General features: G+C 37.2%; 1 protein-coding gene across 1 annotated transcript in view; it reads left to right on the top strand.

Annotated features, from left to right (window-relative positions):
• rac1b (Rac family small GTPase 1b) overlaps positions 1 to 17,854 on the top strand; it is a 23,102-nt gene continuing 5,248 nt past the window's right edge. Inside the window, exons 1-5 of the mRNA XM_052139692.1 lie at positions 1 to 243; positions 10,567 to 10,638; positions 12,211 to 12,328; positions 12,778 to 12,840; positions 13,013 to 13,172. Of these exons, the coding sequence (XP_051995652.1) occupies positions 209 to 243; positions 10,567 to 10,638; positions 12,211 to 12,328; positions 12,778 to 12,840; positions 13,013 to 13,172 (448 nt within the window). The 5' untranslated portion in view covers positions 1 to 208. The remainder of the gene's footprint in view (positions 244 to 10,566; positions 10,639 to 12,210; positions 12,329 to 12,777; positions 12,841 to 13,012; positions 13,173 to 17,854) is intronic.

Below are 17,854 nucleotides of genomic sequence, written 5' to 3' on the forward strand. Positions count from 1 at the left end.
GGAAAGCTTCCTGTCTTGGGTGGTGGCTTCAAACTTTCTCACTCGACTTCATTCCTGTGTGTGTGTGGGAATGAGAGACGGAAGAAAAGTCATTTTATAAGAGAGACACGTTGTGCGGCTGTAATACGCGTTGTTTCAGCTCGTTGTGGTTTGAGTTCTCTTGTTCAGTTTCGTGCGGAGGGAGAGAGTTTTTCGCAGCACAGACTCAATGCAGGCCATCAAGTGTGTGGTGGTGGGGGACGGGTGAGTGACTCCACGCCGACTACTCTCTTTTAAAACATTTTCTCGAGCGGAACAGGACTTAATTAACTTTCACACACTGGTTGGGTCTCGATACACAGTTAGCTGCCTACATAGACAGCATTTCTGGGCTTCATGAGCCACATGCACTCTCAGCCCTCTGTGACGTCACGGCAGTTTTTAACATACCATGTTTTACCATGACAATAATACCATGTAACCGTTCCTGAAACTGGAAATTAGAAGAATAACTGTTTTAAATAGTTGGAAGGTTTGTGGACAATACCATACATGTTAAAATCCCAAAAGTAGCCTGTTTCTGGTCAAATACCAATTTGTTCAATTCCACGAGTTGGTGTATGTTTTAATTTGAGCTGTTTATATGGTAAGGAACGTTAATAATTGATCTGTTAATGGCAGATTTTTTCATTTCCAGTAGGCTACAAGTCACACAGACATGTTGTAAGTGCTACCAACAACCTGTTCAACAGATTTGCCTTTAATCTCAAAATATGTAAAAAGTGTAGTGGAGCAGCGTTGTAAATGTATTAGTATTATTGTTGTTGTAGAAGATAACGTCATGCAATGGGTTGTGTATGGCAGCACATTAAGTACACACCCATAGCTGGACTTTGATCTGTACTTTAAAATTAACTGAAGTAGTCAAGCATTTTTCAATCTTTCATAAGCCCTGCTGTCCTAATGTGATTAATCTGAGCATGCTGTACTTCACCAGCTAGAAGCAGTCGCCATCATCATCCTAATGTTTTTTAATGGGCAAAAATATTCCCATGTCGATCTGGTTATTCACAAGTTGTTTATGGTCTTTACGCCAATAAAGAAATGCGGTTTATTGCGTTTTCATGATCACACGCGTTGTCGGCTTAAGCATAATCAGTTGAGTCGGGGTACTCTAGTCCGCGTCACAAGTCCAATTTTAAAGGGGTCATGACATGAGAAACCAAATTTGCCTTGATCTTTTGGTATATAAGAGGTCTTTGTATCATTAAAACGTCCTGCAAGTTTAATATTTTAAGACGTCCTCCCCATTCTAAACGAATCATTTATTTAATCAAGCTCAAAATACAGCTCGTTCTGGATTCATGGTTAGAAGTGACGTGACGGTTAGAAGTGACGTACCAGCGTTTGCATATGACCGCCTCCAGCACAAGATAACTACGCTTTAAGCGCCAAGACAACTACGCTCATTTCAGTATCGCCGTGCGCCTCACAAGTGTTCAGTCGATGGACAGCGAGCTCTGACAGAGACTGCTTGTGCACAGGAAAATTATGATGCCACACAGATGTGCTGTTCCTGGCTGTGGTCAAACAAAACCTCTGAATAAGCTGCCGAAAGATCCAGGCGTCAGGGAAAAATGGATGCAGTTTATTTTTTGCGGACGTTCCAGTCACGGCAGTGTTAACTTAAGCGTTTGTTCTGTACATTTTAAGGATGACTGTTTTGAGAACAAATCTCAATATGATGCTGGCTTTGCCAGAAAACTGTTGCTCAAAGATAAGTCCGTGCCGACTATTCTGGGAACAACGACGACGCAAACTGTAAGTAATCTATTTTAAACTTTAAACTACTTTTTAAAGCGCAATTTCATTCATTATGAATAATCACAGTGTTTTTACTTAGTTTACTTGCATATTGTTCTGGCTGGGGGCGTCAATAATTGATACATAGGCACTGACGTTAGCCAATCATAACAGTGGGCGTTAACACTGAAGTCTTAAATGGAAAACGCCCCCAAAACAGACTGTTTGAATCAGAGGATGAGAAACAGGGTGGGAAAAGGTCATAAATCACTAGATTTTAAAAGTTTTTCTTAAAAAAAAAATATATTAATACTATAATTGCACCTAAGGGAACATAATAATACAATAAAAAAACCCATGTCATGACCCCTTTAATGGACTTGGACTTGTCACGGACTGATACATTTTTACTCAGACTTGACTCGGAGTCCAGCCGTGTCCTTAGCATTTGATTTATGATGCAATTAATAAAATAAATAAATAAAAATAACAAAACAGAAATAAGTGGATACTCCGTCTGCAAGCAGTTGTAGCACCCCCTGATGTCGTAGGTGTTGCCAGAGTTTGTTTCACCGTGTTGAGCAAACACACCTGCAAAGCAACACACTCAGTCAACCAATACACTTGAATGTTACTACTGAGACTGCTGTATGAAATCGATAACTGAGGTGTCTGGCACTACAAGCACATACATGCATGTAGCCAATGTACTAGAAACTACAAGGCAGTTTCACATGTCATGGGACCTGACAACCTGTAAAATCGCACGCAGCGTTTGTGCAGGCAAGACTGTGCTTGCATCGCAGTTTCATCATGGTTAAAAACTTCATTAAGTCAATTCACCCACATCTTTTCTCACAGTTTGCTAAAACAACATACAATTCAATTAACATACGTTAATAATGGAAAACTTTTCTGTGTAAAATTATAGCCAATTTTACAACTTTGTTACCATGATGATGCAATGTCAACAAACTCTAAAATTATTGTAAAAATGTCAATTTAAACATTTTTACAGCTCAAATAATGAGTTTTAACAGAAGAATTCATGCAAGTACTTTGATAAAATTATAAGCTTCATATTTCTGTTTAAACCCTCAAAAAATTGGGCAAATTCACTTCCTTTATAGTTTCTCACTGGAACTTCTATTTTTGTTTTATGAAAAAGATTCTAAATGAATTATGATAATCAATATAATGACACAAATGCTGTTGATTGAGTTAAACGCAGAATATTCCTTTAAATGTTGAGATGTGGGGATTGTATTCAGGGCTGAACGATTTGGGGAAAAAAATCTAATTGCGATTTTCTGCCAGATATTGCGATTACGATTCGATTTGTTATTTAAAATTTTTTTTTTTTTAGCTAAAGTTCAATATTCTCTCTGTAATAGATAAAACATGTCATGGAACATTACAACGTGAGACACCATCAAAACTGCTTTATATTCTAATGCAAGGATGAGAACACAGATCTGAATTGCCTGTAACAAGTGATTTTTTTTTAATAAGCATGTGACATTGAACAATCAAGCACAGAACATTTATTACAAAGGCTAAAGTTAAATAATGCAATTATTTTATAAATAATAAAAAACTATTCCAATAAAAACATAGCAGTACTTTCCTGTCAACTGAAATTTCTGATATGCCTAAGTTCAAGAGCAGCATCTACATATTGCACCTTCTGCAATCATGTTAAATAAAGTAATAATACAAAATAAACAAAATATCCACTGAAAATGGGACATTTCGGTAAACAGTCTGTAGTAATATGTAACAATCCAGCATTTATCTTATGAAAAAACAGTCAATAATATAATAAAAAGAGGAATAAAAAAATGTTACACCAAATAGTCAACAAAATATTGCACATTCAACTAAAACCCTTATTTTCAGATTTTTTTTCACAAATGCTGCTACTGTAAGATAAAGTGCAGTGTTCATGAAAATTGCACAAGAGTACTCTACGTGAGATTTTTTTTTGCAAAGAAAACCAGCATGTCAACCTTTGATGGTTTCAGACATGAAAGCTGAGATGTTACTATATTGCTACCTGCACTAAACTCTCTGATGGCGAACTTGTGGCTGGTATGCACAGGAATTTTCGAGCCAGATTGCTCAGCACTGGAAAGTTAACACTGTGCACCTTCCACCAGGCCAAAGGATCTTTCTATCTGTGTATAGTAGGAGTCATCAGGTAGCTGTTCAGCTCAGGAAACAGGAAAGTATGCCATTTGCAGGCATGGACTCTTCAACTGAAAGAGTCATCATTAATGAAATGTACGGTGAGTCTAGGTACGGCTCGGCCGTCCTGCTCGACCACAAATCTGTTGTTGTGGCATAATACACCACATTTTCCAGCTCTGCTTCCACTTTCTTTTTACACTCCACTTACATTTGTGGTATGGCAACCTGACTGAACTATGTACGGGAAGGAATTGTGTATCTTCTGTCCAACGTGCGGATACATTTTTGAAAGACGTCTTTTGTCACCGTGTTAATAGACACCATATCTTTTGCAAGATAATTTATGGTGTTTGATATCTTGCGGTGTCTTCGTGATCCCTTTTCATAAGGAGTTACAGTCAAAAATGACTCTGCAATGGTAGACTGCTTGGTTAACTATTTGTCATGTTGCCCTGTAATATGGCAACTGCTGCGTTGCATGACAGGCTTTGCATATTACCTTCTTTTGGTTTATTTCTGATTTCTCAAAGCCGAAATAGCCCCAAATGAAAAACCCCACTGAAGTGCTGGTCATTTTTGGGACTAGCTCTGTAGGTTCAGCTAACACCATTATCCCACGTTTTCACCTAGCTTCATTTGTTGTTGTAAAATGTACACGCCCTGTGCCAACTTTGATTGGTGAGCTTGACCGTAACAGGAGGCGCATGATGCTTGTGATTGGCTAACAAGTCAACATGAACAATGATGATGACGGAATTAATTTGTAACTGCATGAAGGTTTAAAATGGTTAAGATGCGCTTCCCGATTAGCTAATTGCGTTCTTTCAAATCACGATTTCAATTTGAAAACTATGAATCGTTCAGCGCTAATTGTATTTGAATTTTAGGTTCCAATTAGGGGTGCACCAATCGATCGGCCACTGATTGAAATCGGCTGATTTTCACCTTAAACCCGCGATCGGCCAATCATGCCTAGAATCAGGGCCGATATTTTTTGCAGCATCCAAGGAATCACACACACTGCAACTCTAATGAATGAGCGATTGCGCAGCCCTTGATGCATGACAGAATGGCCTTTGGAGGGTGGGTTGTTGGCAATTCTAAGCATTCACAAATTTAAACTTTCAGACATTATGTAATTCACATGAATATGCCATTTTGTTTTTAAAAATGTGCAAGAATAACACTAATATGAATATTAAGCTGCCCGTTTTCTAGAGTCTGTACGGTAGTAATTCTGACTCATTGCACAGTGAGCAGGAAGAGGATAAAGAAACAGCATTTAAATGTAACTAAAACTTGCCTCTTAGGACATATTTCAAATTTCAATACACTGAATCCTGGCTGGCAAGTCTGGAAACAGTCCCACTAGTAAAATATGTACATGTTTATATAAAATAGCATGTCAACTAAAGAACTAAATGACTTACTCATCCGAAATTGTATCCTCGGCTGGATCAAGTCTCTCTTCAAAATCCAAATGTTCATCAGAGTCCCGCTCTTCTTCTGAGGAAACTTTTAACTCTTCGTCACTATCCAGGAGTTTTCTCACTTGTGTATCGTGCTGTCTTTCAAACGCGCAGAAAAGCACACAACTGTTAATCAGAAGGTCGCTGGTTCGATTCCCACAGCCATCACCATTGTGTCCTTGATCTCCAGATTGCTCCGGGGGTATTGTCCCTGTAAGAAGTGCACTGTAAGTCGCTTTGGATAAAAGTGTCTGCCAAATGCATAAATGTAAATAAATGGACTTTTAAACGGTAGTGTAGGTCTAAAATTAAGTAAAGTCTTTATGTAAAGAAAATGTATAGTCAAATTACTTTTAACTTAAAACTTGATTTTGATCGTTAAGTCTCCTCACATTCATTCTCTTTCTGTCACATTCCTCCTTGATCACACCGCATTGAGGCCAAGGAGAGGGGTCTTTTGTCTCTTCAGGTGTGAATTGCAATCAATATTCATGATAGTTCACGCCTCCTCGCATGTGACATTTCTAACACTAAAAGTGTCTTACAAAAATTAAATTACTATATTGTTTTGTATGAATGAGTTATCAGGATGGTTTTCACATAATTGTGTAGCAAAACTCTAGGCTACAAGATCCAGTTCTCAAAAGGCTTGTGGACAAATGTTATTTGGTGTAATATGGCTTTATTTCAATGACTTAAAAATAAAAACAATTCGAAAACCATGCATAAACCTTATTTTCGTGAAAATTCAAACATGTACACACATGTTGATCGCATATTATTGTAGCCCAGTTGTAAGCCAGACTTTAGCCATTAATGTGTTTAAGCAACTGAAAAAAGCTCAAATGTCAAGGCATGTCAAAAATTCTCCAGGGCCCAAAACACCCTCAGAAGGTGCTGAGAGTTTAAGATCACAGTTATAAAAACTTGGGAGAAAGAGTCCTTTCTCAGGGTTTTTTCTGGCTCAAAATTAGGCGGCGGTGGTACCATACTGATCAAAAAAGTGACGTTAAGAACACGTAAACGTTGGCTTTGCATTAATACACTCCTAATGACCTGGCAACTGAATAATGGTGTTAATTTTCATCTGTTTTTTTTATTTAGTCTTAGTCCTGTGTCAAATATCCTTATGATTTTATCATATTTAGTCGACCGTATCCTATTTTTATTTTTTTGCCAAGTTTTAGTTGACAAATGTGGGCATTTTAATGTAGTTTTAGTCAATTTGACATTTTTGTCATATTTTAGAAACATTTAGTCATTGACATTTTAGTCACTGAACACTTTAGCAGTAAGATTATTATTTACAAGCATTTGTCAATCTAGTCTATCCAAAATATATATATATATATATATATATATATATATATATATATATATATATATATATATATATACAGGTGAAACTCGAAAAATTAGAATATCGTGCAAAAGTTAATTAATTTCAGTAATTCAACTTAAAAGGTGAAACTAATATATTATATAGACTCATTACAAGCAAAGTAAGATATTTCAAGCCTTTATTTGATATAATTTTGATGATTATGGCTTACAGCTTATGAAAACCCCAAATTCAGAATCTCAGAAAATTAGAATATTACATGAAATCAATAAAAAAAAAAAAGGATTTTAAATATAGAAATGTTGGCCCTCTGAAAAGTATAATCATGCATATGTACTCAGTACTTGGTTTGGGCCCCTTTTGCATTAATTACTGCCTCAATGCGGCGTGGCATGGATGCTATCAGCCTGTGGCACTGCTGAGGTGTTATGGAAGACCAAGATGCTTCAATAGCGGCCTTCAGCTCTTCTGCATTGTTTGGTCTCATGTCTCTCATCTTTCTCTTGGCAATGCCCCATAGATTCTCTATGGAGTTCAGGTCAGGCGAGTTTGCTGGCCAATCAAGCACAGTAATACCATGGTCATTGAACCAGGTTTTGGTACTTTTGGCAGTGTGGGCAGGTGCCAAGTCCTGCTGGAAAATGAAGTCAGCATCTCCATAAAGCTTGTCTGCTGAAGGAAGCATGAAGTGCTCTAAAATGTCCCGGTAGACGGCTGCGTTGACTCTGGACTTAATAAAGCACAGTGGACCAACACCAGCCGATGTCATGGCTCCCCAAACCAACACAGACTGTGGAAACTTCACACTGGACTTCAAGCATCTTGGATTGTGTGCCTCTCCATTCTTCCTCCTGACTCTGGGACCTTGGTTTCCAAATGAGATGCAAAATTTGCTCTCATCAGAAAAGAGGACTTTGGACCACTGAGCAACAGACCAGTTCTTTTTTTCTTTAGCCCAGGTAAGACGTTTGACATTTGAAGCCCATGTCCAGGACCCGTCTGTGTGTGGTGGCTCTTGATGCAGTAACTCCAGCCTCAGTCCACTCCTTGTGAAGCTCCCCACACATTTGAATGGCCTTTTCCTGACAATCCTCTCCAGGCTACGGTCATCCCTGCTGCTTGTGCACCTTTTTCTTCCACACTTTTCCCTTCCACTTAACTTTCTATTAATGTGCTTTGATACAGCACTTTGAGAACATCCAACTTCTTTTGCAATTACCTTTTGAGGCTTTCCCTCCTTGTGGAGGGTGTCAATGATGGTTTTCTGCACAACTGTCAGGTCAGCAGTCTTCCCCATGATTGTGAATTCAACTGAACCAGACTGAGAGACCATTTAAAGGCTCAGGAACCCTTTGCAGGTGTTTAGCTGATTAGAGTGTGACACTTTGAGCCTACAATACTGAACCTTTTCACAATATTCTAATTTTCTGAGATTCTGAATTTGGGGTTTTTATAAGCTGTAAGCCATAATCATCAAAATTATATCAAATAAAGGCTTGAAATATCTTACTTTGCTTGTAATGAGTCTATATAATATATTAGTTTCACCTTTTAAGTTGAATTACTGAAATTAATGAACTTTTGCACGATATTCTAATTTTTCGAAGTTTCACCTGTGTGTGTGTATATATATATATATATATATATATATATATATATATATATATATATATATATATACAGTTTATTGTTGTCATTTTAGTGTTATTTTTCACATAAGATTGATCTCATCATGATGATCTCATGATTACATTGCGAGCTGCAGACAGCGGGGGTGAGAGAGGGGTGGAGGGTCCATCATGGTCTGGGGCGGTGTGTCACAGCATCATCGAAATGAGCTTGTTGTCATTGCAGGCAATCTCGATGTTGTGCATTACAGGAAAGACAACCTCCCTCATGTAGTACCCTTCCTGCAGGTTCATCCTGACTTGACCCTCCAGCATGACAATGCCACCAGCCATACAGCTCATTCTGTGCGTGATTTCCTGCAAGACAGGAATGTCAGTGTTCTGCCGTGGCCATCGAACAGCCCGGATCTCAATCCTATTGAGCACGTCTGGGACACAATGCAGGAACCGTATTAACACATGTTGGTCAAAGAATGGATTAAAACAGGGGTGACAGTCGGTTTCGCCACATCAGAGTTTATTTGTGCATTCAAAGGGCCCTTTGAAAATGTGGCACCAGCACCTGCTTTGGTAGCACCAATGCAATTAGCAATAATATTACATGTTATGTGCATTGACATGCACATTTGACAGTACAGCATTGATTTTGAGGTTGGGATGCAGATGACTTATGATATTGACAACAGTAACATTTGTGTGAAAAAATGAACATCTCATTTTTATATGGCTAAATTGAAATATTCTAACCGTGAATAAGTTGGGTCTCATTTACAGATTCCTTTGATCAGGCTCCTGCTGATTAAAACTACAGTCATGTCTTGGAATTTCTGAAAGCAAACAAAACAACTTACATTTTCCTAAAATCAGAGCGCATTATACGAGAACAGATTTTACACAGATGGAAAACTGTTAGCTTGGTCCATAATTATGAAAAAGCACCACAGTTCTTCCATAGTTTTAACAATGATATTTGTAATTGTTCATGGCAACCATGTAAAGCCATTTACGGCTCCTCACTACCACGATTAGTAACTATGGTTTCTATATAAATAAATCTGGCATTTTTGTAATGAAAAAACAGCAGTCTAAATATATGTAGAAAGATTTTCTGCCACAACAACCATAGTTCATTCAGTACAGTTAGTGTTACTACAGTAAATTCATGGTACATTTTTGTAAGCGTTGCGATCTGTGAATTGAAAAGCCGTTTTCTCCTGTTTTCTTTGTCGTTTAGAATGCAGGGGTTGTTTGTTTGAAAATAATTTTATCACCGAGACAGAAGAGTTTTGCAACACAATTCTGTACTGCATTCAAAAGGGTTTCACAATACCGCCATGCATCTCACAGTCCTCGAATTACAGCACCTGCTCTGCCCTCTTGCTGCTCTGATTCAGCCATGTTGATAATTGACCCATGTAGCGCTGTTTCATTCTGCTTTAAGTGAGCAAAATGTGCACCAAAGCATACAGATAACAGGGGATGTCTTATTTATATTCGTGAAGAAAGCGCTAAAGGATTGTTCAGTGAGACGTTCTGGTCACCTGCCATCCTATGTTTCAGAAATTATATCACAGGCCACTTGAAATTAAGCGAATTTGACGTGTGTTATGCAGTGACGTCACAGAGTATGAGCGTGTATTTGCGGGTGGGGTCTCTTTCTTGGTGTACAAAGTACTGACTGGGGCTGGCAAGCATTGTTGCATCAAGAATATAAATGAACCATGTGAAATTGTAACAGTGGCGCTCATAATTCAGCAGTGGCGCAGAGCCGCTGCAAAATAGGGGAAAAACGAGTATTCACCACATCATGTCCCTTTGCATTTGTGTAATGTTTAACTTCACTCAACTTTGTCACTGCCCATCACTGTTATTGTCAAGGGCCATTTATCATAAATGTTTTTTCATTTACCTGCCTGCTGTTCATATTATTCCCTGTGAAACTTTAACAAATGCAATGTATTTCCTGCTCACCAAAATCAAAATTGCTTTCGGTTATTCCAGGAAGTGGGCAGTTCAAACTCTAGAGTAATTCACTGTTAATCTCAACCCTTTACTGACATTTATGAGAGCTGTGACATCATCTCCACCAGACTAGTTTTTCAACTAGTTACTGAGTGTCCTGTAATGTGTGTAATGTTTGTCCTCCTCTTTTCAGGGCTGTGGGTAAAACATGCCTGCTTATCAGCTACACCACCAATGCGTTCCCTGGAGAATACATCCCCACAGTGTGAGTTACACATTTTTAAGTAATACCAGTCTAACAGTGCTATAATATTGACAATGAAATGTGTGATTTCTCTTGCACCACCAAACAGCATTACAAAAATAATAATGCTCAAAAAACACAGCAGTGGTTTAAATGACCTTCATATGTATCCATATCATAAATATCATTCAAATAACTGATTTCAACATATTTCTTGTCATTTGTTTTTCTGTGATTTATTGAACATTATTTTCACATATGTCACTTAAGGTAATATTATTTTAGCCAGTTGAAATGGATGAGATTTTGCCAAAATTGAGAGTCTGACTTGCAAAATTAAATAGGATGTATACATAAATCAGTCATGTTTTGCATTATTTGCCAATGTATCCAGCAAAATCCATCATTTGGATACCACCATGGATAAAATGCCTGTTTAATGTTTTCTGTATAGTAGCTTCATGAACGGAGATGTTAAACAGTTCCAATGATTGAAGTCTTTTTCTGTCACTCTAGGTTTTTAACTTATTGAGCATTCTGTGGTGTGCCCTTTGAGTCATCTTGGCTGGACAGCCACTTCTAGGGAGAGTAGCTACAGTAATATTTTGTCTAACTGTGGAAAGATAAAAATCTAAGCTTTCCAGCTTTATGAAAATTAACTATTCTTGATTGTAGGTCTTCTGAGAACTGGATGCCAGGTTTGCCAACTACTGACTTAAACGTTTGTTGACGTCATAAGCCTAGATGTGGCACATACTTTTTACAACCTACACTGTGAATATTTGAATCATGTATTCAATATGTTCAAGAACAATAATTTGTGTTTATTGTAATTTAGATGAAGATCAAACCAGATTTTAAGAAAAATGTATACATAAATGCAGACAGTTCTAAAGGATTTGCATACTTATTATACTGTATGAATAAATATAATTAAATTAAATTAATTGCTATAATTTTTTGGGAAAAAAAGCTTAGCCTTTAGTGAAAAGAACGATTGTGTATTTTTCACACAAATACATTGCTAAAAAAATATTTTATATAAAAATAATCTTATTTTTTTATCCAGTAAATTTATGAATAAGTGAATAATTAGTTTTCACATTTTTTGGTGAAAAAGCTTAATAAATTATTTTATTTTTTATAGTTTGACAAAAAAATGCAAAGCTAAAATACAATTTATTTAATATAAAAAACTATCTCCTTTTATCCAGCAAAAGTAAATTTATGAATACGTTTCATAAAAGCAAATTATTAGTTAAACAATAAATATTAAAAATAAAGCTTAGACTTAAATCCTTTAATGAAAAGAATATTTGTATATTTTTCACACAAATAAATACATTGCTAAAAAAAAATTTATATAAAAAAAAAAAAAAAAACATTTTTACTGAGCAAAAAATATATTTATGAATAATTGTTTGGATTTTTTATTATCCAAAGCAGCTTAACTGGTAATAAACACATTTTTTGACAAATCCATTGATAAAAATATTTATATAAAAATAAATTATTTTTAAATTGGCCTAAATAACATTGTAATTTGCATAGTTTACAGTCTTCATTTCCCCTGGTTTTAATTTTATTTGACAGATTTGACAATTATTCTGCAAATGTGATGGTGGATGGTAAACCAGTGAATCTGGGTCTATGGGATACAGCAGGACAGGAGGATTATGACAGACTGCGTCCCCTGTCCTACCCTCAGACGGTGAGATCTGCAGCTCACCCATTGACAAAAATGTCCTGGATCACTTTTCCTTTTACCTTGAGTTTTTTTTTTTTATTCATAATTATTGAAGATGAGAGAATGAAATTCAACTAGTCTATCTTGACATCTGTCTAAATTGGCTAGCTTCTATCAAGTGACCGTTATTTGACAGAATTTGTTCCAAAATACAGTAGAGTTTGATTTGAATATTTCTTTAGCATCAACAAAAAAAGAGATGGGAAGCATTTTTCCCTCCCTTTAAAAAAAACAAAAACTTTATAAACCTTTTTTTTGTTATGCTAACTATACACAAATATTTGCTTAGTGGTATTTTATTATTTACATGAAACACAATTTTTCCCTGCTGTCCTTGACTGTATCAGGAGCTGATGCTGTGTAAAACACATTTATATCATTACAGTTACATTACGACTGCTTTTGTCTCTTAGGATGTGTTTCTCATCTGCTTCTCCCTCGTGAGTCCTGCCTCTTTTGAGAATGTTCGTGCCAAGGTGAGCTGTCTTTATTAAAAACACATTAGAATTTGCAAACAGACTTTAATTTGAGCTTTACTTCCTGAAACTCAAGTTCCGATTGCATGACTGAAGTTGCCTATCCACCTGCACTAGATATTTGAATGAGTGGTTTAGTGTTACATGTGAGAATGTGTGTGTTTGTGCGCAGTGGTATCCAGAAGTGAGACACCACTGTCCAAACACTCCGATCATCTTGGTGGGGACCAAGCTGGATCTGAGAGATGACAAAGACACCATAGAGAAACTGAAGGAGAAGAAGCTCACGCCCATCACTTACCCTCAGGGTCTTGCCATGGCGAAAGAGATCGGTATGTGTTTCCTGTTTTAAACACTTATATGGGTGATTCACATGTAAACATGTCAGGGCCACATTTCCACCTGATGATTATATTTTATAATAAGAGATTATATTTTAAATGAGAACAAAGCCTTTTTTTTCTCTTTTTTTTAAAGAATATTATGCGTTTTCATGACAACAAAGCATATTGTCATTAATGTGTCCAGACATTTACATTCGTGTTTGTTTCTAATTCTCAAGTTTGTTGGTGATTCTCATTACTCCAATACAATAATTTTAAGTTTAAAAATATAGCTGCAAGCAGCAATGCGGATTCCTCCTCAAAATGGCAAATCATTTAAAATTTATCAGTAGAGGGTTGGGGTTAAACCCTCTCAATGGATGAATCCAAAAAACACGTATTTCTGTCTGAATCCTAAACTAAACATTTTTAGTGTACAGGAAAATCCATCATACCGGACCTTATGGATCATTGAGGCTTTTTTGTTCCCAATGAGAAATGAGACATGTACACCAAGTTTCAGAAGAATTGGACAAATGGCGTGGAAATGGTATCACTTTGAAAATATTGTTTTGGGGCATGGCCTGTAGCGCCACCTATGGGCGAATGTGGGCCATTCTTGGTTTGTGGGTTCCTGTTGGCCTGTAGTATCAATGTACAAAATTAGAAAATTGTTGACCAGAAAATTGGAATTTTGGGAATTACCTGTAGTGCCCCCTAGGGGCTAATGTTGGCCATTCTTGGTTTGTGGGTTCCTGTTGGCATGTAGTATCAGTGTACCAAATTAGAAAATTTTTGACCAGAAAATGGGAATTTCGAAGTGGCCTGTAGCACCCCCTAAGGGTGAATGTGGGCCATTCTTGATTTGTGGATTCCTGTTGGCCTGTAGTATCAAAGTAGCAATTTAGAACATTTTTGAACAGAAAATGAGACTTTTGGGCATGGTCTGTAGCGCCCCCTAAAGGGCGAATGTGGGCCATTCTTGGTTTGTGGGTTCCTGTTGGCCTGTAGTGTCAATGTACCAAATTAGAAAATTTTTGGCCGGAAAATGAGAATTTTTGCATTTCCTGTAGCACCCCCTATTGGCGAATGTGGTCCATTCTTGGTTTGTGTGTTCCTGTTGGCCTGTACTATCAATGTACCAAATTAGAAAATTTTTGACCAGAAAATGGGAATTTTGGCGTGGCCTGTAGCGCCCCCTAGGGGCGAATGTTGGCCATTCTTGGTTTGTGGGTTCCTGTTGGCCTGTAGTATCAATGTACGAAATTAGCATTCATTTTATGCATTGTAAAAATAAGTGAATGTTAAAGGGATATTTGATCATTTCCTAACCCTCATTCAGTTCCAGATGTGTATGACTTTCTTCTTCAGAAATTGAATGAAGATGTTTAGAAGAATACATCAGCTCTGTTGGTCCTTTCAATGTAAGTAAATGAGAAGTGGTGAGAAACAGATCAATAATTAAGTCATTTTTTTACTATAAATCCCTACTTTCACTTTCACAAGCGCTCTTCTCTCTTAAGAGTTCTTTTTCTGTTTTTTTTTTTGTGTGATTTACATAAGCATATCACCCCTCCTGAGCAGGGTGGACAATTTATAGTAAAAAAAAATAAAAATACTCTATATACTACATATATTGATCTTTTTCACACCCACACCTATAATATCCCTTCTGAAAGTATGGATTAAACCACTGGAGTGTTATGGGTTACTTTTTATGTTGCATTTGTGATTTTTGTTGATGTGAGTTCTGATCACCATTCAAGTGCATTGAAAGCACCAACAGGGCTGAGAAAGAAAGAAATACACATCTGGGATAGAGGGTGAGTAAATGATGAGAGAAATATCTATTTGGGGTAAACTAATTTTATTTGAAAGACTATCTAGGCACATATAAACAGTCACAGCTATGCAGTGTTATTAACTATTTCAAAATGTAAAGGCTCACACTTTAAATGGTCAGTGCTTTGATTTTTAAATCATTAAAATAGCAACAGATCCAGTGAAAAAAATGGAGATTGAGTGATTGTTTTTACATTTTACATGCCATTCAAAAAAAGTGGCATTCTACCACGTAAGAGAAATAAAAAAAACTTAAAATAATACCATTTGTACTTTTCAATTACTTCGGATGTCAATGCACTGGGCGAAGTCTAAATTGTTACTGTCTCTTTAAGAGGCTTTTATCGCATGATACGATATTCAAGGCACAGTCCAGTTTAATCTTTTGAGAACTGTGAAGTATCATTATTTTCGTTCTGTGCAATGCTTTTTGCATCTGTATTCATTTCAGAGATTATGGGTGTGAGGTGATAAAATACAGACTGCGTGAATGGTTGATGGTTCACTTGAATTTTGTGACGTGTTTCAGAAAGATTATTGCGAAGACAGACTGAGCACCCAGTTTATTTTCTTTATTTTACAAAAGCACAAGGTTTTGTTGTTATTGTAATTGTACACAAATAAAAGGACACATTTCATAGTTCGTAATGATGTCTTGCATGTTTCTGTATGGGCAAAAATGACGCAGTATTTTATTTAAGTTGTTTCCGCTGTTTCGAGAGAAAAATATAGCAGGACGTCACATGGAATAATGCCAGAATTCAATATAATTATACCAGATTTCTTTCTCAACTGTTTGTTCACTTGAGACATAACAGACTCCTCAATATATCATGTATTTTGACAGTTTGTTGTATGAAATTGTCCGTTCAGATGCAAGCAGCAGCGAAAGCGAAATCTCATCGGAGTGCAAGCGTTTTAGACGCGACGCGGCTCGCTGTGTCACACAATCTGCTCGCAAACATGTATTTTAGTTGTTTTCACATTTGTTGTGTTGATTAGTGTAAAATCGCTTGAATGTTCAAACAGGCAAACATTGTATACAACCGACAAACCTTCGTGAAGATGCGAGCAAAAATGATCTCGCCTCGCGGATTGCGTGTTGTCAGAGACAATTAAACAACATCATTCTCGGAAGTTTTGATACGTTAGGTTAACGCTGTCTCGATAGAGAAAAATCTAACAGGACATCGCAGCGGCATCACTAGACCCCTTCAATAATTCATAATTCAATATATTGATAGGCCTACCCGATTTCTTTATCAACTGTTTGTTCACTTGAGACATAGCAGACACCCCAATATATCATGTATTTTGGTGTATGAAATTGTCCGTTCAAACACGAGGCGAAAGAGAACTCTCATCGGCGTGCGAGCGTTAAACGCGACGCGGCTCGCTCACTGTGTCACACAAACTGCACGCAAACATTTATTTGAGTTGTTTTGCCTTTGTTGAGTTGAATAGTGTAAAATCGCTTGAATGTTCAAACTGGAAAGCATTAAAACACACAATTGAGTTACCTTCGTGAAGACACAAGTAAAATGTCATTTGGCTTCTAAGTCTGGAGCTCCACCGAAATGCTCCATTAGAGAGATTGCTACAGAAGAGCTGCATGTGGTAGACAGAGTTACTCCAGTAGAGGGAGCCTCTTTGCTCAGCCAGTGTAAGTGAATGGGATTTTACATGTGGATTTTTGATCATCTTTTGTGTGTACATTTACATAAACACGTCCATTTCAGCCATTTTGTATTGTATTCATTTTTGCTAAGTAACGTTTGGAAAGACATACATACTACACACGTGTGCCAAATTCCATGTCAATTGGAGCTAAGATTCAGGAGAAGAAGAGTTTTTTAGATTTTCCAATATTTTCACTGTACAGGAAAATCCATAATGGCAGCAGTATGGGTCCTTGAGGCTTTTTTGTTCCCCGTGAGAAATGAGGCATGTTTACCAAGTTTCAGAAGATTTGGACAAATGGCGTGGAAATGGTATCACTTTGAAAATATTTTTTTTTGGGCGTGGCCTGTAGCGCCACCTATGGGCGAATGTTGACCATTCTTGGTTTGGGGGTACCCGTTGGCATGGAGTATCAATGTGCCAATTTAGAAAATTTTTGACCAGTGACTTTTTGAGCTATTTGGGCTCAAGGAGAATAATAATAATAAATATAGCTGCAAGCAGCAATGCGGATTCCTCCTCAAAATGGCAAATCATTTAAAATTGATCAGTAGATGGTTGGGGATTAACCCTCCAAATTAAGGAATTCAAAAAAACATGTCTTTGTCTGAATCCTAAACGAAACATTTTCAATGTACAGGAAAATCCATACCGGACCTTATGGATCCTTGAGGCTTTTTTGTTCCCAATGAGAAATGAGGCATGTACACCAAGTTTCAGAAGAATTGGACAAATGGCGTGGAAATGGTATCACTTTGAAAATATTTTTTTGGGGCGTGGCCTGTAGCGCCACCTGTGGGCCATTCTTGGTTTGTGGGTTCCTGTTGGCCTGTAGTATCAATGTACTAAATTAGAAAATATTTGACCAGAAAATGGGACTTTTGGGAATTACCTGTAGCGCCCCCTAGGGGCGAATGTTGGCCATTCTTGGTTTGAGGGTTCCTGTGGGCCTGTAGTATCAGTGTACCAAATTAGAACATTTTTGACCAGAATATGGGAATTTTGGCATGGCCTGTAGCACCCCCTAGTGGTGAATGTTGGCCATTCTTGGTTTGTGGGTTCCTGTTTGCCTGTAGTATCAATGTACCAAATTAGAAAATTTTTGACCAGAAAACGGGAATTTTGGCGTGGCCTTTAGCGCCCCCTAGTGGCGAATGTCGGCCATTCTT

The sequence above is a fragment of the Xyrauchen texanus genome, chromosome 12 (assembly GCF_025860055.1).
Source record: "Xyrauchen texanus isolate HMW12.3.18 chromosome 12, RBS_HiC_50CHRs, whole genome shotgun sequence".
Lineage (NCBI taxonomy): Eukaryota > Metazoa > Chordata > Actinopteri > Cypriniformes > Catostomidae > Xyrauchen > Xyrauchen texanus.